The sequence below is a fragment of the Molossus molossus genome, unplaced genomic scaffold (assembly GCF_014108415.1).
Source record: "Molossus molossus isolate mMolMol1 unplaced genomic scaffold, mMolMol1.p scaffold_m16_p_14, whole genome shotgun sequence".
Classification (NCBI taxonomy): Eukaryota; Metazoa; Chordata; class Mammalia; order Chiroptera; family Molossidae; genus Molossus; species Molossus molossus.
In genome coordinates, this window is record NW_023425349.1 from 13,422,941 (window position 1) to 13,446,093 (window position 23,153).

The 23,153-nt window shown below is 35.8% G+C and overlaps 1 protein-coding gene and 1 pseudogene across 1 annotated transcript in view; one reads left to right on the forward strand and one right to left on the reverse strand.

Moving 5' to 3' along the window:
* MEGF9 (multiple EGF like domains 9) overlaps positions 1 to 23,153 on the forward strand; it is an 87,869-nt gene that overhangs the window by 47,862 nt on the left and 16,854 nt on the right. The window contains exon 3 of the mRNA XM_036260804.1: positions 16,580 to 16,719. Coding sequence (XP_036116697.1) covers positions 16,580 to 16,719 — 140 coding nt within the window. The remainder of the gene's footprint in view (positions 1 to 16,579; positions 16,720 to 23,153) is intronic.
* On the reverse strand, positions 4,984 to 6,271 carry LOC118629929 (annotated as a pseudogene).

The following is a 23,153-nucleotide window of genomic DNA, read 5'->3' on the forward strand; positions in this document are numbered from 1 at the left end:
TATTACTTCAAAACCATGTTACACATTCTTCTACTTGTTTAATTTTTAGTGAGCCACTTCTAGGTCAGTTTGAAATTTTTAAAAGAATATTTTAAAGTTAAAGTTCTGTTATTGATAATATTAAAACATCATGCTTCTTCTGAAAGGCTCCCCCAAATCTGTAGTTATGCATATGCTAACACAAATAACTAAGTTTATACAAATGCAGTATTTGGTCCCAAGGTATTTTTGTTCAGGATACACTAATAGGCCTGTGGGAAATAAAAGATAAATAGGACAATGTAAGACCAAAAGAGCTTCTGGTCTAATAAGGTCACTAAGGGAGAAAAAAGTAAAAATTGACCCACATCATAAAACATAAAGATAAAAAGTTATGGAGGTTAAGAAATTGGGAGCATTACTTACAGCTGGGAAAATCAGAGATGATTGTATTGAGGAGAAAGTTTTTGAGTTCAATTTTGAAGAAAAGAAAGGATTTAGACAGAAAGTTGTTACAGAACAGGAAACAGCAAGATTAACGTCTCAGAGATGCTTACACAGGATCTAAGGTGGAAGAGAAGTGGGGACAGAGGAGGTAAATTTGACAAATCCTGCTAGGGTCAGGTCACAGAGGGCCTTAAGGGCCAAATGATTTGGATTTATTCACAAAGAAATTTTTAAGCAGAAGAAAGGTCAGCACTGTTCTAGCTGTAGTTGAATTGATGGGTATAAATAGGTGGAGATTAGAGACAGAATGAAACTTAGTGAGGAGTAATAATAGTGAGAATGGATGGAATATTGAGAGAATGGGGAGTAATGAGAATGGTGATATGCACCATTTCTGTGCATAAACCTCTAGAAAGTTTGTGATTTTTGCATTAATACATACACACAAATCTAAAGGTAGTTTATATTCTAAATTGAATTTAGGGATTTGCTTAGTCCCAGGGCTCCTTTTCAAGCCCATACCCTCTCCCTGTGCTTACCATTCTTCCTTTGTTTCAGGCTGCAGGAATTGAATCTGCTTTCCTATGCTTCAGTAGTTGCTCCCACCCACTGTATCCCATGGTATTTTTATTCCTCCATAAGCCTTGCTGCTGAATGTCAAGCACTGTCCCCATATTCGTGTTCTCTCTGTGTTGCTAAAAATAAATCCAAGGGCCCTTTATTTTTTAAGAGTTTAAAAACTATCTTTATAGAGAGGCATGTTGGGGTAACAAATATAATAGATATGGGGAAGTCGAAAGCTTATATAACCGACAAACTTTTCTACAAACAGGGTTCAAATATAGGTATACCTATTTTTTCCAATTACTCTGACACTCATATACCTCAGTAGCATAAATCCAGTGCCCTCCTTTTGAGGCAACCTATTCTCTACCAATTAATAACTAATTTTTCAGTAACTCTAGAAGTCAATCCTCCTTTCATGCTAAGTATTAATCGAACATGATTTTTATCAGTTCACTAATACTGTCTTTTGTCACTCCTGAATGGAATTGCTGGGTTGAGGCCTGACCCTGAATAACCAGACAGATGATGCTGGCTCACTATTCTGATGAAGCTTTCATTGGTCCAAAATCATTGGCAGCAACAATTCTTTGAGGGAGGATGAACCCATTCCCTTAGTGCCAGTTCTTTTAAAAATGCTCTAAATTGGAGTTCCTCAGTTTTAGATCTTAACAATCATCTCCCTCAGTTTCTACATACAGCCACATCCCAGTGTGCAAGCTAGCTCCAAAGAGTACTGGTCGAGGACATTTTATAGAATATTTGATCTAACAAACCCCCACACCCCCTTCCTCCCCAATATAAAAGGTCTTGTTAAACCCTTCTCCAAGGACAGTGTGGCCTGTTCACTATATACTTACATAATTAAGGGAAAACTAATTTAAATAATTCTTCACCTAGTCAGGAGAATCTACTTTGAGGTTATTTTCTATTCCTGCCCAAATGGCAAAGCAAATATAAACTTCTCTTGTTAAAAAAGAAAGAAACCACAAATTTAATCTCAAGTTAAATATCTCTCTGATAGAACATTTTACTACACTCAAAAAATTAAAAAATCTTATAAACACATAGTGTTTTTCTGATCTGTAGTTTGACTTCTTTCTAAGATTAAAATGCCACACAACTTGCCAGTACTACTAACATTATTACTACCACCATCTACCCCAGAATGAACAGCATTAATATTTATTGAAATGTTTACCATGTGTCAGGCTAAGTGCTTTATATGTACTATCTTATAAGGATAAAATAACAACTGATTGAAGTAGTATTTTACAAATAAAGAAACTGAGACTTGAGTAATTTGCTCCAAAACAGAGTAGTAAGTGGCAGAAACAGGCTCAAACCAAACACTTGTCTGGCTAGACTGCCTTCAGTAGGCCCTAGGATTTAATAATTGAGTGGCTGAACCTCTACTAATTTTCCATATAAGCATGATAACCATACTAAGTTTAGTTACCACATAGACAGATTCCTAGCATGAAAAGTTATCATTTGACTAATGAAGATGACATAATCAGTAACAAGTCATATAGCTTTCATACAGTCCCTAATAAGATGCAATGAGAAGGGCACGTTACCTCTGTGATATTCTTCCGTAAAATTTATAACCTCAGTCTAATTGTGACAAGACATCAGAGAAACTCGAACTGAGAAACATTTTACAAAATATCTGACCAGTACTTCTTCAAAAGCTTCAAGATCATAAGAGACAAAGAAAGACTGAGAAACTTTCAGATTGGAGAAGGCAAAGGAGACAAAGGTAATATCAGATGATATCCTGCTTATGTCCTGGAACAGAAAAAGGACATTAGTATAAAAATTAGATTAAATATGATACAGTCTATAGTTTAGGTAACTATAGCACTGTTAATTTTTAGTTTTGATGACTATACCATGGTTGTATGATAAATTAACATTAGGGGAAGTTGGGTGAATGATATATAACTGTCTATACTATCTTGACAACTTTTCTTTAAATCTAATATTATTTCAAAATAAAAATTAATAGAAGTGTTATTTGGAGCAGTTTGTCAAGGGAATATGGATAATATTACTGTCTTTTTATGAGGACAAAGTTGTTTCTGGTGATAATTCTTAGCCTTAGATCCAGAAGAGGAATCAGGATCAGGAAATAAACCTACTCTGCTAGCATAAATATCTGTTATTTTAGATGTATGATATTGTGGTTCGATTATTCAGTCAAACTGATAGCCTATTTTAATGTTTTAAATATCTTTTTTCTCAAGTTTTAAAAGAAGAGCTTTTCTGAAACTTATGTTACACTTAGGCTGAAATAAAAGGATGCTTGTTGCCACAAAGAAGTCTTTGTCTTCTCCTGTGTCCCTTGAAAGAAAATTAAATCAGCATGACTTTTTCCATCTCAGATTTTTTTTTCATAGCAAGAAATGTTTCCTAGAGGGTAGAGAGAGAAATATGGGACTATTCATCTTTTTTCTCTTTGGACTTGATTTCTACTCAAAATATCTAATTTTTCAGTCCCAGAGAGAGATTTGGACTTGGAGTTCTTCTAGATTTCCTGTGAAAGGGTACATAAGTGCTTGAGCCATGATTATTTTGACATTCAAAGTATATAGGACAGGTTAAAAACTGTTAATTTTGCCCTGGCCGGTTTGGCTCAGCTGTTAGAGCGTCGGCCTGTGGTCCTGAGAGACCCGGGTTCGGTTCCCGCTAAGGGCATGTACCTCGGTTGCAGTTTGTCCCCGGCCCTGGTTGGTCGTGCGGGTGGCAGCCACTCATTGTGTTCCTTTCACGTCGATGTTTCTCTCTCTCTCTCTCTCTCTCTCTCTCTGTTCCTCTCTCTCCCTCCCACTCTACCTGAACAAAAAATGGAAAAATGTCCTCGGGTGAGAATAAAAACAACAACAACTGTTAATTTCATTATTTTGGTTTTTTATATGTTAAATGAATTCTCTGGTATTATTTATCCCATGTATTTCAGTAGTTTGGGTTTTCCAAGCTAGCTCCTGTGTTTATAAATTCAGTAGGTTTCCAGGGAATGTTAATAACTACTTACAAAGTCATTTGCAATTAACAGTATTCTTTTCTCCTGTACATTTTCTAATTTGACTCTAACAACAACTTCAAGAGGTAGATAAGGATGATTATCTATCAAATTACAGATGAGAAGTAATAACCAAAAAGGTTTCATGATGAGTCTCAAGCTTGAATTATCTATTAAATGTCAGAGTGATGAGAAGAGTCAGTTCAAGGTCTTCTGAAACCATATTCCATGTTCTTTCTGATATACTAAACTCCCATGGTTTTCATTTCTAGATTAATATATGCTCCTGTGCTTGAGCTCAGGAATTCTTTTTTTTTTTCTATCCTCACCTGAGGACATTTTTCCTTTTTTTTTTTTTTTGTTCAGATAGAGCGGAAGAGAGAGAGAGAGAGAAACATCGATGTAAAGGGACACATCGAGTGGCTGCCACCCGCACGACCAGCCGGGGACAAACTGCAACCGAGGTACATGCCCTTAGCGGGAACCAAACCCGGGTCTCTCTGGACCGCAGGCTGACGCTCTAACCGCTGAGCCAAACCGGCCAGGGCAAGCTCAGGAGTTCTTAACCTAAGAGGAGGGAAGCATGTGAAATGTAATGATGAATATATACATATTTCGGTGGAGGCAATCTGTAACCTATAATAACATTCAATCGATTCTCATAGAGATCTGAAATATCATCAGGTTTAAGCAGTTTTATTTTAAATACTATATCGGAAAGGCATAGACATTCTTCTCACACTGTCAAAAACAGTAATGCTGGTTTTATTATCAATAATAGAATCCCTTCTATCTCTTCTGCCAACGTCTAATACATACACTGTGACTATTTCTTTATGTTTTATTTTTGTTCGTTTTCAATTGATTTTTTATTTATTTATTTTATTTTAGTTTTTGGGGGATACCAGATTACTTTATTTGAAGGAATGGTACAAATGAAAAGATGTAAGTGGATGATTTGGTATAAGTTATAGAAAAGGTAAAGGTAACTCCAACATGCACGTACTGCTTTGGTGACCAGGGAAGTCACCCCCGTGGCTATGGGAAGCCATCCTAAGGCTTAGCTCTCATTACTGTCTCCCAGGGTGTGCTTGTTATAGAGATACTCTGCCATGCCAGTTTCAGGGGCCTCCAATCTGCGCAAGTTGGTTATGTGGTCACCCAGTTCTTTGATGGATTTCACCTGCTCATTCAGGTAGTGAGTTTCAAGGAAGTCACACAAGTGACGGTCATTTTTGTCAGTGGCCAGTTTGTGCAAATCCAGTAGTGACTGATTCACACTTTTTTCCAAGTGTAATGCACACTCCATCGCATTCAGCCCATTCTCCCAGTTGTCACGGTCTGGTTTCTTGATATCCTGAAGGAAGAGTCGGCCACCTCGTTGGTTCTGCAGCTTCATCAGTTTCTCAGCATGTTCTCTCTCTTCATGAGATTGGTGACAAAAATATTTGGCAGTTCTTTAAAGCCACATCATCACGGTCAAAGTAGTAAGACATGGACAGGTAGGTGTAGGAAGCGTAGAGCTCCAGGTTGATCTGGTGGTTGATGGCGGCCTCTGAGTCCTGATAGTAGTTCTGGCGCACCTGTGAGGTGGACGCGGTGGACTTCATGGTGGGTGGCTAGGGAGAGGCGGCTTCATGGCGCTGGAGCTGGGGCCTTGGGGATATCTGAGGCGCTGTGAGGAGGTGGCTGAAGGCTGGATCAGGTGACTGGGGGGGATGGGTTGAGCATCGGGTTCTGTCCAAGCACTGTTGAAGCAGGAAACCATGGTGACTCTTCGCGAAGACTGTCTCAATTGATTTTTTCTCTGTACAGTCTCAATTGATTTTTTAAAGAGTTCTACAACTGAATAGAATGTCCAATAAAACAGATATTATAGGTATTTGAAAGAAAAGTTTTTGCAGAGAACTATAGTAGCTTTCTTAACCAAACTGTTTACCCAAAGAAGCTGCACAATCTAGGAGAGGCAGCAGGAGGAGGAGAAGGAAATGAATATTTAATGAACACTGTTAAACCTCTGTGCTTGATATTTTACACATGTAACCTCTCTGACTTCTCAGAACAACCTAGTTGTCTTGCTCTTGGAGGATGAGTTACTTAGCATCATGGCATCACTAATAAATGTAAGAGTTTAAATTTGAGCTCAAGTCTATCGGACTCCAAGGCTTTCTCTACTGTACCCTGAAATAGAATGGTCAAGCTTAGATATGGCAGTGTGAGGCTCAAGTAAGTACAGTTCTGAGTGTCGGTGATCATCATTCATCTACCTAGAAACTGATCATGGAGACATAAATCTAAAAGTCAGATCTAGACTAGAAGGAAAATAAATATTGCATAGAAGAAGGCAACATGAAGTAATGAGAGTATCCATAGAGAAGCAGGAATTAGGACATTCTGAATATCAAAACTGAGTCTACCTGACTTGCTGGGGCTCAAGTGGCAGGCATTTGACATGTGAGAGATTTGAAAGCAAATGTCATGGAGCTAGCCATTGGGTGGGAAGTAGGGAGGCAGAGCAGCTGGGACCTGGATCCAGACATCAAGAAACTAGAGACAATTGCCCTGGCCAGTTTGGCTCAGCGGTTAGAGCATTGGCCCGTGGACCAAAGAGTCACGAATTTGATTCCGGTCAAGGGCACATGCCTTAGTTGCTGTTCGGTCCCCTGTCCTGGTCAGGGTCCTGAGGGAGGCAACCAATCAATGTGTCTCTCACATCAGTGTTTCTCTTTCTCTCTCTCTCTCTACCCCTCCCTATTTGAAAATAAATGGAAAAATATCCTCAGGTAAGGATTTTTAAAAAACTAGGGACAATAGCTGTAGTTCAGCCATTGAGAATATAGAAGACTAAGGTAAAATAAATCAGTAGCAAATGGGACTTAATGACAAACAGATTACTGAGGTTGATTGCATTAAATACCCTCTTCTTAGATCAGAATTGATACCAAATTAAGGGATCAGCGCTAAGTCCAGTGCTGGAAAATCAAGCAGTTTTATCAATCAAGGCTAGGAGTAGGATTTTTTTTTCAATTAATTTAGTGCAGTGGTTCTCCAGTTATGGTGCTAGGACTAATAGTAGCATAACCTAGGAATTGGTTAGAAATATAGATAATTGGGCCCAATTCCAGACCCATTGAATCAAATTCTGGGATAGGGCTCAGCAGTCAGTATTATAACAAGCCCTTCAGATGATTCTGATGCATGATAGAGTTTGTGGTATAAATAGATAAATAGAACAAAAAAGAAAGCCCAGAAAAAAACCCACGTGCATAAAGACATTTCACATGAGACAGAGGAGGTACTAAAGCTTAGGGATAAAAGGATGGACTATTCAATGAATGGTACTAGAGCTTTGGTTATCTGTAAAGAAGAAAATGAGATTGGTCCTCTAACTTACATCATATACAAAATAAAGTCTTACATATGATTAAAGACTAACATATGAAAAGCAAAACATAAAGCTTTTAGGAAAACCTCTTAATGACCTTGAGGTGGGGAAGGATTTCTTCAACAGTAGTATTAATTAATAGCAGTACTTACATGGTTTTTATTATGTGTTAGGCACTGTTCCACATGCTTAGCATTAACACCTATTAACTAAGTTAATCTTCACAACAAACCTCAGAGACTGATACTATACTTTTCTCCATTTTACAAGTGAGGAAACTGAGGCATAAAGGGTTTAAATAATTTACTTAAGGTCACATGGCCTGTAAGTCATGAAGTCAGGATGTGAATATAGGTAATGGAACTCCAGAGTTATATTTTAATAGTTTTTAAATCTATGAAATTTATAAAAAGAGTAGAAAGAAAAGTCACAGACTGAGAGAAGATAATTGTAGCACATTAAACTGACAGAGGATAGCTTTTCCAGGAATATATAAAGAATCTGTACAAATCAATGCCAGAAATATTTGGGCAGACTCTTCATAAAAGAGGAAGCTCAAATAGTCAATAAACATGAAAATATGTTCCATCTCATTAATTATCAGGAAAATGGAATTTAAAACCACAATTTGATACCATTACAAGCTGCCAGACTAGCAAAAAATTTTAAAGCGGATATCAAGTGTTGGTGAAGATACAGAGCAATGATACCATTATTCCATTGGTAATGGGAGTGTAAATTGTTACTACCATTTTGGAAAACAGTTGGGCATTGCCTGGTAAAGTTGATCATGCACAAACTCTATTACCTAGCAGTTCCATTCCTTGGTATACACCTTAGAGAAAAGCAAGCTCATGTGTACCAGAAGACATGTGCAAGAAGGTTCACAGAATATTTACCATAATACCAACTGAAAACAGCCCAAGTGTCTGGAAGAATGAATAAGTAAATAGGGTGATTTTCATGCAGTGAAATATAATACAACAGTGAAAGTGAATAAAAGAGAACAATGATTTTTATTAATATTAAGTTTAAGAACAGGCAAAACTATATGATATATTATTTAATAATACATGCAGAGATGGTAAAACTCTTAAAGAGCTAAAGAATGATTAACACTTAGTTGCTTTTGGGGCAAGAGAAGGGGATGCAGTGGAGGAGGACCACTCCAAGGGGCTTTACATGTATTGCTAGTGAGTATCAAAGTGTTGAGTATGTTTTTCTTTAAATTGTCTTTAAGTTTATCTACTTCTGAATGAATGATATATTTAACAATTTAAAAATGAAGATTCAAAAAGCTTTGCAAGATTATATCAATAAATTGTTGGGTGGGGGGAAGTTTGCAAAGAAAACTGGCTGGAATATGGGGCATTTGCAAATAGTGCTAGATACAGGTAGGAAACTCGAGCTCCCAGATCTTAGAATTGTATTGAGACAGATGAGAAGCAATGTCTCATTTCTTTGGCAGATTATTTTAAAATCCCATTCATCAGAGGACATATTTAAGTAACTGACTATTAAGCCAGGAGAAGATTAATGTAAAAACTTCTTTAAGAAGTGTTGCAAGTCTTAATACAATGAGCACATTAAATCCTTCTGGCTTGCCTTCATTAAGTACATAGAGGTAATCTATAATATATGAGAGAGAGAGAAAAAAAAAAGCATTGTATGAGTAGGCAGAACATCTAATTCTGATTACCCTCTGGCTGTGTGACCTTAAAAATTGAGTCTGTTCAGATTGCTGAAGCTCTATCAATTGAGGATATTGAGAGTATTAATATTTTACCATACATGGAGCTACTAATATTTGGAAGACAGTCAAGTATGTAATTTTAGCTAATTTTCACAATATTTTGAAAAAAGGATTATTACTCATATTTTTAGATGTGAAAACTTGCACAGTAATCAAACAGCTAGAAATTTGCAAAGCTGAGACAAATGAATGTCATAGAATAATTATAAGGACTAAATTAACTAATGCATATATAAATATTGTGCTATGTATTTTATTTATAACTCCATAGTAGGAACTCAATAAATATTAATATTGCATTCTGACCATTACACCACCTAAGGGTTTAGAACTCAAAGGCGTAGGACTTGGGTTTAAAGGACTTGGTCCTTAAGGCACTGTCAATATCAACATTTTGATTTAAACAGGTTTTTGTTTGCTCTTCCAGAAACTAAGTCACCACTTATGCTGTCAATTCTGTGAGAAAATGAATTCTAAATTCTAGGCACTACAAGTTAATTTGTATAACATATCATGTACACAAATCAAGTATTAATAATTGCCGTTTTACTAAGTGAAACTTTTACAATGGTTACAAAAGAATAAAAATGATAACATATTTGAGAAGCATCTTCTTTTCAAGAAGATGATACTGGGACCTCATGCTTTTTCTTTTTTCAAAATGAACTTTTGAACTGCAGAAATCTCTAATCAAATAATAGAGTAATTGTGTGGGTTTGAGAATTCTTATGGCTATATTTCTTCCATTAAAAAAAAAGTTAAGGAAGTAAGAAATAACTTTCCTAGTTGAATTAACTTAGTCTTCCCAAGTTGTGGCTTGGGAAATACGACACTTTTTATTTTTTGCCATTAAGTTTTACTTATGACTTTTTAAGTAAGTGTTTACATTTGATTTTGGTAAGATCAGCTATCTGATAAAAAAAATATATATATATTTTTGTGCTTAGGCAATACCCTTTTTGAGTATTAAGAATTTCTGTCTGAATATGGATTTCCTCTAAACATATTTTAGACTATTTTTCCTCAAATATACAAGGAATGTTTAGCATAATAGCCCAATGTTTTAAATAATAAAGCTATCTTTTTTCTCCTTCCAGAAAAGAATCTATGCTCATTGCATAATGGTCTTTTCCGTGATTGTTGATAGAGGAACACTAAATTCAGATGGTCTTTTGCCAAAATGTTTAATTATTGCATTTATTTCATAACAAAAGAGGAGAAGCTATTTCTTTCATTACCTTTATAATACCATGACACGAACATGAAATTAAGAGTTGTTAATAACTTTCATTTTGTTTATTTTCCCATGTAAAAGCTTTTTCTGGTTTGAAAAACTTTTTCTAGCTGTCTTTCTTTTTTTTAAGTAAAATAATTTTTATTTGGAGACAACCTAATTATACAGAAAATCCTACAGGATCTAGTAAAAACCTACTAGAACAAATGAGTAGGTTAGCTGTCTTTTTTTGTTTTAATTATTGATTTTAGAGAGAGAGAAAAGGGGGAGAGAGAGAGAGACAGAGAGAGAGAGAGAGAGAAACAGTAATGTGACAGAGACACTTTGATTGGTTGCCTCCTGTATGCACCCTGACTGGGGATCGAACCTGCAACCTAGGTATATGGCCTGACTGGAAATCAAACCCACAACCTTTTGGTGTATGGGATGATGCTCCAACCAACTAAGCCACCCAGCCAGGGTTAGCTATCTTTTAATATTATTTTTAAATTATTGAGAGAGCTTATAATGTGCAATTTACTGGTAATTTCAGACTCTATTTACCTAGTACTTTCAGTCTTTCCCTAAGCTAAATTGTGTTTAGTTATTTAAAAAGAGGAAGAAAAAAACTGATACATTTAATTATCTATTTTTTCTGTTTCTTGTTCTTTCCATGTCAGACTGCCAATATGTAAACTAAGGAAGGAGGAAAAGCAAGACTTCTCACTAAATTAATTTCCCTTAATTAAAACTGTATCTTTAGTTATTTTGTGCCTGCTTGAGTTAAAATTGATAGCATGATATCTAAAGATAGGCCGTACGTACAATTTATAATTTGTAAATCTTAGGAAGAAAATAGACAGTATTTTGATAACAAAATATGACAAGACATTAGAAAAAAAGTTAAATCAGTTAGCTAGTTGGCACAAAAGCACATCAGATCTCACTGGTTTTGGTCCCACTTAATGTTGGGTTTTGCTGATCCCTTTTCCCTTCTCAATTTTTAATTCTTTTTCCAAAAACCTTTTCTACTATGTGTTCATAATGTGCTTTCTTTTCCTAACCACATTTATGCTCCAATCTGGTAATTACCCCCAAAAATTCTTTCCATTTTTCTAGGTTTGTTAACAGAATTTGAAAAGTAAATAACTTAGTCTTGTCTATCTTTGCCTACTGAGGTTCTAACCCATTCTCCTTACAATTCTCAGGAAAAAAAATTCAAGTTATAGGATAATTGTCATTATCTTCATGTTTCTTTCATTTTTGAGTATTGATTATGTGCCAGACACTGCTAAGTACTCTGCGTATGCAATCTTTAATTCTCACAATAACCCTACGGAGTTTGGTATAATTGCCTTCATTTTACAAATCAGGATACTGAGGCCAAGATAGAATAAGTACTTAGTCCCAGCAAGTTACTAGCAGAGCTGGAATTTGAACCAAGCTCTCTCTGTCTCCTCAGGCTATGAATTTTCCATAGACCCTGATACCTCCCTTCCTGTGTCCCACCCTTCTCACCCTAGTCAGTGTGATTATAAAAGAGTGGAAATTCTGAAGATTCTCCACCCACTCATCTTAAACAAAACAGAACCTTTAAAAGGACATTTTGATTAGTACTTGTGTGACATAAATATGTACTCTATCTTGAGATGATACACCATTAAATTTGCTTTTGAAATATTAATAGCTTCATTTCAGAAAATATATTACTTGTTTATATTTTAATAAATAATTTTTAATGTTCAAACCTTGTCATAGTTGCTCACACCTATGAGTGTAATCAAGTCTGTAAGCACTTACACTGTAAGAAAATCTGAGAATTCCATTTGGATAGTATAAGATATGTGTAGTATATGCTTAGTTTCACTTAGTGCAGCTTAGTTCCACAATGCTTGTGCTTCCTTTATAATTAATTCTATATTCTTTTTTTCTGATATAATCCTCCATACTACGTTAGTACTTTACTAACAGCTAACTCATATCTATAAGGACTGACACCAGATGAGCAATTCTACCTTAAATTCTTTGTCAGTTTATCTCAGTAGTATAGATTTCTGACTTCAGTTCAAAATTCAGTTCTTTGCCCTTATTCTGTAAATATGAAGATGTGTGTCTTTGGTTCTTTCATTTCAAACCTATGGGTAAGTGTAAGTGATTTGTTAACAGGCCTATTTTTTTTTCCTTCCCTGCATTTATATTATTGACCTTTGCTTCAAAGAACATTCAGCAGTCTTTAACAGAGGGAGACCATGAAAAGGGGTGTTGTATAGGCTTTATTCTATAAAAGAAGTCATACAGGGAAAGCTTTATATTTACTGAGTGATTTAATTCTTATACATCTAGAGATTGGCCATGGCCATGAGTAACATGGTGGAAAAGCCTACTAGTGTAGCCTCACAGTTAAACTTCCCCACTCTATTCTGTATATTTTTTAGAAAGAAAGAAAAAAGGTATCACATTTCAAGCGAAGCATGGTGTCTAGACTAGTCAACTGCTTTATCAAGATTCATCCAGCCATTCATGGATTTTTTTTTTAAATCAACTAAGGAACATATACTCTAGGGAGAAAGATGCATGCTTAAATCAGTCTTCTGAGTGCCCAGAGCAGAATTATGAAGGGAACGATCACTTATAAGAATAGCATCTACTTTGAAAACACTGGCTATATCTTATATTAGTAATATATTATTAACAATTAACATTAATTAATTATTGTTATATTATTAGGTATTCCAAGATAACACATTTTTCTCATAGGTGATGGATGGGCAAACATTGTCGTTAATAATAACTTTTTATTCTTCTGTATACTGAATAATCTGTAGAGAAATGAGAAGCAAGTATATTTTGGTTAATATTTTTAAAGCTTTGGAAATTGGCTAATGAACTGTTGTTAGACATTCTCTGAAAGGTAAACTATATTCTTTATAATTTTCTGAAAGTGTAGCAATACTTAAATTGATTAGTTCCTTCTTGTTGAATTGTAAGATATTCCTGAATTTCATTTTGATAAATACACATTTACTTTGCTAGATCTTTAAGTACCTTGGGATATTTTCGAGTGAGACTGTGTACCTATATGTGGGTGGATTTTTTTCTTTTTAAATTTCTTGCATAGTTACTTAAGAGACATGGTTGCTAATGTAAATTTCGGTAGCACTTTAAAAAACAATGCTCATTTTCTATACTATGATCAGTACAAATTTTAATTAAGCTTTAACTAACCATCAAAATATTTGGGCTTGTGTCTTCTGAGAACCTTGGACTTTGCTAGGCTGCAGTTTCTCTTCAAAGCAGTAAGATCTCTTAGATTTCGTTAAGGAAGACCTGAAATTTAATGGCCGTAAGAAAAGAGATGGGGGTTAGTCTGAGCAAGGCAGAAAGAGCTCACTGGGGTTAGAACCTCTATCAATGGTGAAGGGTGGTGCTTGGAATCCTTTCCTGCATTTATATTATTGAAAGTGAAGCTTGATACCTAAGTGGGTGTCAAGTTGTTTGGCAGGCAAATATCTTGAACAAATTTAGAGTCAAACTTAGGGAAGGGTAGGTGGCATGGTATAATGAGAAAGTCTGTCTTTGTATAGATAATTAATAGGTGTGGACAATAACTTTAACCTTTCTGAATTTCCTCAATAGTATGATGAGGATTATGACCTTCACCTAGTAGAATTATTTTAAGGATTAGAGGGAGTATATATGTATTTACATAGTCTCTCAATAACTGATGGATAATTGTTTTTACCATCATCATAATCATCATCACATCTGCTTTCATTTTAGATATTCTGTAAAATTATTTGTTAGTCAAGAAACTGAATAACCCAATACACTAGGCAGCTTTAAGATGGAAACACAGATTTGGATAGGTTATTTCTCAGGATACAAGACTTTAAGATATGTTAAGTATTTATATAAGCCTGGCTTCTTTTCCCCTTCTGGACTGGTTTTGTTTGAGGAAAGCCTAAGAAAATATTCCATGAAGAACTGTTTTTCTACTCCTTTTTGGCATACTCTGAGATATTGCAGAGAACCATGATAAGTGTGAGAGAGAATAAACTTCAACTCCAGCTGCTCAAAATGCTTTTATGGGGATAGAAGGCAAAAAACAAAACAAAACAAAACAAAACTTATTATTTTACCCAGGGATACTGATGAAGAGAGAGGCATATCTCACATAATCAAAGCAATAATCCTTATGTTTATATTCCACAAATAGAATACACAGAATTAAAAGTTGCTTTACTTCCATTCTGCTAAGTTCCAGTAACTCTCAAATTTAAAACTTTTATTTTTACTACAGACATAGGAATATGGGAAGTAGTAGGAGATTTCTTTAACTGATGAAATGTGTAAGGGCTATGTAAATATTAACAATTTGAGCTTGGACTCCTGAACTAAAATTAACAACACCATAGGGACTCATTATGAGGAGCTGAATCTCTAAAAAAATTATGTTGAGAAGCAGTTCTACCTTGGATTGTCTCCCATTCAATACAACTGATGCCAAAATCTACTCAGATGAAGCCTAACAAATTGAGGTGCAGAATGAGCATGTAAAGAAGGGTTACACTATTGGGAAAAAAGGAAGAACTTTAGCTGTTCTCAGAATCCTGGTAACTAGTGTAGCCCTTCATCTTTCTTTTTCCCTTCCAGTACTTAACTCTAAAACTCAGTTTGTGTATATATTAAGAGCCTACAGTGAACCAGGCACTATATTAGACTGTAAAGATATTAAGATGGCTAAGATATGGTCCCTGAACTCAGCAAACTTGCCAAGTAAGATGTATGAAATGAAAATAGTTATAGTACACTATCAGTAGGCTTGTGCTATGTCTTGAGGATAATTAAAAAAGAAAAAAAAGGAAAACTGCATAATGCAGTCTTTGCTTCAGGTCTTTGACAATTTAACTAGAGAAACAAGAGTTACATATATGAATGAATATAGGACCAGACCATAATGAATTAAGGTTAAAATTTATGGTGTAGAGAATGTGATGTCAGGAAGCCAAAAGATCTCTTTAGATCAAGCAGAGAAAGGTTTCATGGAAAAAGATGAGCCGGTACGGCTCACTGGTTGAGGGTCAAACCTATGCACCAAGAGGTCGCGCGGGTTTGATTTCTGGTCAGGACACATGCCCAGGTTGTGGACCCAATCCCCAGTGAGAGGCATGCAGGAGGCAGCCAATCCATGTTCTCTGTCATCGATGTTTCTGTCTCTCCTTCTCCCTTCCTCTCTCTCTAAGATCAATAAAGAAAAAAATATTTAAAAGAAAGAGAAAAAGATGAGCCTGATAGCAGGACATTTTTTGAGAGGTGGAGGAGGAAAGACATTCTGAGAGAGATGTTTGTAGAGGTAATAACAATACCAAGAGATATTTTGAAAGAAAATTTGATGTAAATTGATGATATATTGGATTTGAGTGAGTGATTGTAAGAGCATAGGGTAGAGAGGACTTGAAAATGACAAGAGATTTAAGTTTCACTGATTGAAAAGAGGTGATATTAATGTAATGGACATCTAAGAAAAGAAAATAGATTAATAGAAAGAGACTAAATTTTAAACTATTCTTCTTACTTTAGATTTTTAGTCCTTTTGGATTGACAGTCAAGAATTTTTATATGGATTAATCCAGAAAGTGATAAATGTCACTATTATAGTCATTTTACATAATTGTGAACTCCAGTTTAATTACCAGATATATTTTAATATAATTTGTACCTAAAGTAGAAAATTATATTGTTTCTAGCATCTAAATGGATATTTATTGTCACATTTATTAAGATCCTGGTCTTCATATTTTTCATCCAGAAGCTAGGTTGGGTGAAGTTAGGTGATTTTTCTTCTCATTTCCTGATTTTTCTTTTCATTTCCTGATTCCAGTATGGATGCTGATGGGGCTGTGGAATGAATCAGGAATGAGATGTAGCAGTACTATCAGTTCTATGCCCCAGTGGTTAATAAAGATTTCTAAACATTGAAACTCATATTCTCCATGGCTCCTTTATCATTTATTTTAAACTAGCTGAGTGCAGAGGATTAAATTGGCACAAATTATTAGTGTTAGTACTATGTTAATTGAATTTATATGGTTATGAAGCTGTTCAGTCTTCAGTTTAAACAATTCCTACATTAAGATTGTCATATAATGGGATGTTAGACAACAAAATTTTTAAACTTTTACTTTTGTTTATTGTCTTTGCTTTTATTTGCAGTTCTGGGAAATGCCAGTGTAAAGTGGGTGTCACCGGCTCTGCATGTGATCGATGCCAAGATGGATATTATGGCTTTAGTATGAGTGGCTGCTTGCCCTGCCAATGCAATAACAGGTCTGCCAGTTGTGATGCCCTCACAGGTACACACTCTTCTTACCTTTTTATGTAATTCATTCATTGTTCTTTTTATTTTGAGATCCTTCATCTATAGGTTTATTCTTTCCAAATAGATTATAAGAGTCTTTCTCCTCTAAGTGGGATGTAATAGGTCAGAGCAAGCCAAACTCCTGCAACAACAACTTGAAAAAAAATACATAAATTTCAAAAATTGTATTGGTTGGAGAGCTATGGAAGCAAGGAGGATGATATGAATTAAAATTCCAGAAAGGACAGAACTCTTCCTACATGAGCTGGTGATCACAACCATTTCCTTTCTAGGGGACATTTGCTGATTCTGAGTACAGGCTAAGGAGCAACGTTAGCCAAGCAAAGGAATTATTTAGGAAAGAGATACAAGAAGAGCTTTTAGCAGTCATTTGGGGCTTGTGTGATGGATTGGAAACTAGAGGAGCCCTAAATACAAGGCCAGTTTTCTCTTAGCTGACTGTGTAGGAGATGGAAGGCTGGTAGAAAGAAATCTCTGTCTTGTGGTGGTTAGGAGACAAAAATCTCTTTAAAGAGGGCCTGCTGCAACATACAACCATCTTTCTCTCAAGACAACGCCAGATTTTGAAGGTGTGTGGAGTAGGACCTAGGCACAAATCCCCAAAGGGAAGTGCTGAATCTGTTGCAGTCTTTCAGAGCTGAGAAGACTCAGGCCTGTTAGGTTTTCAGTTAAAAGCCTTTGAAGGCCATGACCAAGAATTCTCATGAACCAGTGGTGAACTGACTCATACTGAAATTGCAGCTCGTCCTCAACTCATCTCAAATTCTGATTGGATTGAGGTGATCCTCTTATCGTATTTGCCTAACACAGGAAAGGGGAGTCATCTGTGGTTCTTTTGTAAACTGTATTTGGCATACAATAAAAAATACTAGACAATGCTGAGGCAGAAAATTTTGACCAATAATAAAAAAAAAACAATGGAAGCAGATCCATAGGTGATCTGAATGTTAGAATTAGCATATGACTTTAAAATAACTAAAATTAATATTTTAAGAAAATAGAGGAAAAACTAGACAAAATAGATGAAGTGAGGCAAAATTTCAAGAGAATTGGAATCGATTAAAAAAAAAAGAGTTGATTTACATTGCTCCCTAGATCTTTTGCGGTACCAGGAAGCAGTCTACGTTGCTGATTGTCACTTCTCATTTTCCTTGCAGCAATGAGTTAGCCCTCTTTAATGTTAAGTAAATTTCAACCTCTCCTTGCTCTGGAGATAACTTAAGGCAAAAGGAATCCTTTTCATGGCTATGATTCCTAAAAACAACTAGTAATAAGAGAAATATATGGTTTCTCTGTTTTGAAATATAATAAAAGTGGAATCCAATGTGAAGGATTGCCAATACTTGATTTAAAACTGTAAGCTTAACCCTGGCCAGTTTGGCTCAGCGGTTAGAGTGTCGGCCTGCGGTCCGGAGAGACCCGGGTTTGGTTCCCGCTAAGGGCACGTACCTCAGTTGCAGTTTGTCCCGGGCCGTGTGGGTGGCAACCACTTGATGTGTCCCTTTCACGTCAATGTTTCTCTCTCTCTCCCTTCCTCCCACTCTATCTGAACAAAATATCGAAAAATGTTCTCGGGTGAGGATAAAAAATAAATAAATAAAATAAAACTGTAAGCTTAATATAAAATCAGTCTTCTGTCTTAAATGCGATTTTTTCCCCAAGAGTGCTGTGATACGGTTGCCCTCTGGTGGCCACTTGTGATATTTTCATAGTCCTTATTTTTCCCCAGGCTAGTCTTTCTCTATTATCTTGTATTTTAGATTGAAGTAGATTTTTAAAGTAACTTTTTTGGTGATAAGATATGTTGGGGAAACATTTTGGAAAGTAAAATGACAATGTGTATCAGAAGTCTTAAAAATACTTCCTTGATTCAGTAATTCTGTTTCCAGAAATCTATTCTGAGAAAATAATTCTGAATTCATAAAAAGCTTTATGTTCAAAGATGTTCATCAAAGTGGTAGTTATAATTCTAAAAAATTAGACCACCCAATTTATAACAGGGAATGAAGCAAATTATGTTATCTAGGCACTACATGATTAAGAGCACAGAAAGTAAAATCTTTACCTGTACAAGTTACTTATCCTGTTTTTTTAATCTAGAAATTTGGGATAATGGTAATTGCCTAATGGGTTGTTGTGAAGAGTCAATGCAGTACATTTATAAAGCCCTTAATACGGTGCCTGGCTTAGTATAAGCAATCAATAAATGGCAACTATTATGTTATCATTAAAATGTTTTAAAGAATGATATATAACAACACGAGAGTGAAAGAAGCACGGTATAAAATGACATGTCAGATATGTTTAGATTATTTAAAAAACAAAACTCAAACCTCTATATATGGAGATTGCAAGGAAAAGTATTCAAAATCTTAATGACAAATTTCTTAGAGTAATTATTTTTTCTTTTTACTCTTTTGTATTTTTCTAGATTTTCTTTTTTGAACACACATTTCTCTTAAAATGGAGGTGGGGGGACTGTTATTTTTTAAATTAGAACTTTATGTTCATATTGTGTACTTTTTAAGAATTCGGCTCCTTTATGTATTCATAATGTTCTATGGAGAGTAACTTGATCTTGATAGCTTGACCTGAGTTGACCACTTCTTCACTCCTCAATGACTTTCTTCACTTTAGGGTATCATACTTTCCTGCCCCTGCCCCCCTTCAGTTGGCTCTGCTACATCTTTCTCTGTTCTATAAGCACTGGAGTGCCTCAGAGCTCAGTCCTTGGCATGCTTGACTTATTTATTTATGCACTCCCTAAATGATCTCATTCAGTCCCCTGGATTTAATGTAAATGCCATCTACACATGTGCTGATTACCAGATTTACATTTCTTCCTTGATCTTCACACTCTAACAGTGCATTTGACATCTTCCTTTGAATGTTTTAATTGGCATCATAATCCTAACACATCCAAAACAACTCTTTATTTTACCCTATAAGTCAAGCCTGCTTTACTCTTAGTGTTCATTTTGGTGACTGGCACCATTCACCTAGTTGCTCATTTTATTTATTTATTTATTTTTATTTATTTTTTAATAAGAATTTTTATTTATTTTTTTGTTACAGATATTTTACCTTTTTACCCCATTGGCACCCCCCACCCCACCCCACCTCCGCCCCGTCCCCGGCTTAGTTGTCCATGTCCATTGGTCATGCATACATGCATATAAGTTCTGTGGTTTATCTCTTCCCACCCCCCACCCCCATCCCCTCTTCTGAGGGATGTCAGTCTGTGCCCTACTTCCATGTGTCTGGGTCTACTGTATTCCTCAGACTGTTACGTTCATTATATTCCATATATAAGTGAGATCATGTGGTATTTGTCTTTTTCTGCTTGGCTTCTTTCACTTAGGATAATACTTTCCAGGTCCCTCCATGTCGTCTCAAAGGATAAGAGATCTTTCTTTCTTACCGCTGCATAGTACTCCATTGTGTATATGTACCACAGCTTTTTTATCCATTCGTCTACTGGTGGACACTTGGGCTGTTTCCAGATCTTAGCTATTGTAAATAGTGCTGCTATGAACATGGGGGTACATATATTCTTCCTGATTGGTGTTTCAGGCTTCTTAGGGTATATTCCCAGCAGTGGGATCACTGGGTCAAATGGAAGTTCAATTTTTAATTTTTTGAGGTAGCACCATAGTGTTTTCCATAGCGGCTGCACCAGTCTGCATTCCCACCAGCAGCGTATTAGAGTTCCCTTTTCTCCACACCCTCGCCAACACTTGTTGTTTGATGATTTTTGATGGTGGCCATTCTGACAGGTGTGAGGTGATACCTCATTGTTGTTTTAATTTGCATCTCTTTGATGATTAGTGATGTTGAGCATTTCTTCATATGTCTTTTGGCCATTTGTATGTCCTGTTTGGAGAGGTGTCTATTCAGCTCCTCTGCCCATTTTTTAATTGGGTTCTTTGTCTTCCTTTTGTGGAGTTGTATGAGCACTCTATATATATTGGAGATTAACCCCTTATCTGATACATCATTGGCAATGATGGTCTCCCATACAGTGGGTTGCCTTTCCATTTTGATGATTGTGTCTTTTGCTGTGCAGAAGCTTTTTAGTTTGATGTAGTCCCATGTGTTCATTTTCTCCTTTATTTCTGTTGCCTTAGGTGATGTATCAGTGAAAATTCTGCTCCATATGATGTCTGAAATTTTGTTGCCTACATTTTCTTCTAGAATTTTTATGGATTCACGGGTCACATTTAAGTCTTTTATCCATTTCGAGTTTATTTTTGTGTATGGTGTAAGTTGATGGTCTAGTTTCATTTTTTTGCATGTAGCTGTCCAATTTTCCCAACACCATTTATTAAAGAGGCTGTCTTTACTCTACTGTTACTGTATGCTCTTGCCACCTTTGTCAAATATTAATTGAGCGTATTGCCTTGGGTCCATTTCTGGGTTTTCAGTTCTGTTCCACTGGTCTATATGCCTGTTCTCGTGCCAGTACCAGGCTGTTTTGGTTACAGTCGCTTTGTAGTATAACCTGATATCTGGTATTGTGATCCCACCTACTTTGTTCTTCTTTTTCAAGATTGCTGTGGCTATTCGGGGTCGTTTTTGGTTCCATATGAACTTTTGAAGTATTTGTTCTAGTTCTATGAAATATGTCATTGGTATTTTGATGGGGATTGCATTGAATCTATAGATTGCTTTGGGTAGTATGGACATTTTAATTATGTTAATTCTTCCAATCCATGAACAGGGTATGTGCTTCCACTTTTTTATATCTTCCTCTATTTCTTTTTTCAATGACCTGTAGTTTTCTGCAAATAGGTCCTTTACTTCTTTGATTAAGTTTATTCCTAGGTATCGTAATTTTTTTGGCGCGATGGTAAATGGGATTGTTTTTTCAGTTTCTCTTTCTGTGAGTTCATCATTGGTGTACAAGAATGCCATCGATTTCTTGATGTTAATTTTGTATCCTGCTACTTTGCCAAATTCATTAAGTCTAATAGATTTTTGATGGAGTCTTTAGGGTTTTCTATGTACAATATCATGTCATCTGCAAATAATGACAGTTTCACTTCCTCCTTTCCAATTTGGATCCCTTTTATTTTTTCTTCATGTCTGATTGCTGTGGCTCAGACTTCCAGTACAATGTTAAATAAGAGTGGCGAAAGTGGACATCCCTGTCTTGTTCCTGTTCTTAATGGAAATGTTTTTAGTTTCTGTCCATTTAGTATGATGTTGGCTGTAGGTCTTTCATATATGGCCTTTATTATGTCGAGATATGATCCCTCTATTCCTACATTGCTGAGCGTTTTTATCAGAAATGGATGCTGGATTTTGTCGAATGCCTTTTCAGCATCTATTGATATGATCATATGGTTTTTATTCTTCATTTTGTTTATGTGGTGTATCACGTTTATTGATTTGTGAATATTGTACCAGCCTTGCATCCCTGGAATGAATCCCACTTGGTCATGGTGAATAATTTTTTTGATGTATTTCTGGATCCGATTTGCTAATATTTTGTTCAGGATTTTGGCGTCTATGTTCATCAGGGATATTGGCCTGTAGTTTTCTTTCTTTGTAGTGTCTTTTTCTGGTTTTGGAATTAGAATTATGCTGGCTTCATAGAACGTGTTTGGAAGTCTTCCTTCTTCTTGAATTTTTTGAAAGAGTTTGTAGAGAATGGGTGTTAGTTCTTTTTTGAATGTTCGGTAAAACTCCCCCGTGAAGCCATCTGGGCCTGGGCTTTTGTTTGCTGGGAGAGTCTTGATTACCTCTTCAATTTCCTTAGTTGTTATTAGTTGCTCATTTTAAAAGCCTAGGAGTCATATTTGATTCTCTTGTTTTCCTACTGTAAATATCCAATCCATCAGCAAGTTCTATCATCTTGACATTAAACTTAACACCCTTAATCTGACCACTGTTCATGACCTTCATTGCTATCATCCTTGTCTAAGCCACTGTCCTCTCTCTGCACTACTTAGACACTCTCTCATCTGATCTCTCTGGCTCTTCTTTTGTCCTCTCATCCCTCGACCCCCACTCACCACAGTCCAATCTCCATGTAACAACCAGAATAATCCTTTTAAAATGTAAAACCAGATAATGTCATTCCCATGCTTAAACCTTCCAGTGGCTTCCTATCACTCTTGGAATAAAATTCAAACTTCTTTCCACAGTTTACATGATTTAACATTTTTTGGCCCCTGCCTTTCTCTTTGATTTTATCTCTTGGTACTTTCTCCCTTATTCATGTAGGCTTGGCCTTCTTTCTGTTTGACAGGTTCAAGTTTTCCTTCTGCCCTGCAGATAGGATCAGACATTTTTCCTACAACATAGTCCCTTGCTATATTTCTGATAGGTTTACATATAAATTATAAAATGGCAAAATAAGTAAGGTGGTGATTTATGTTTTCAAAGCTTTGTCACTCAGTTTAG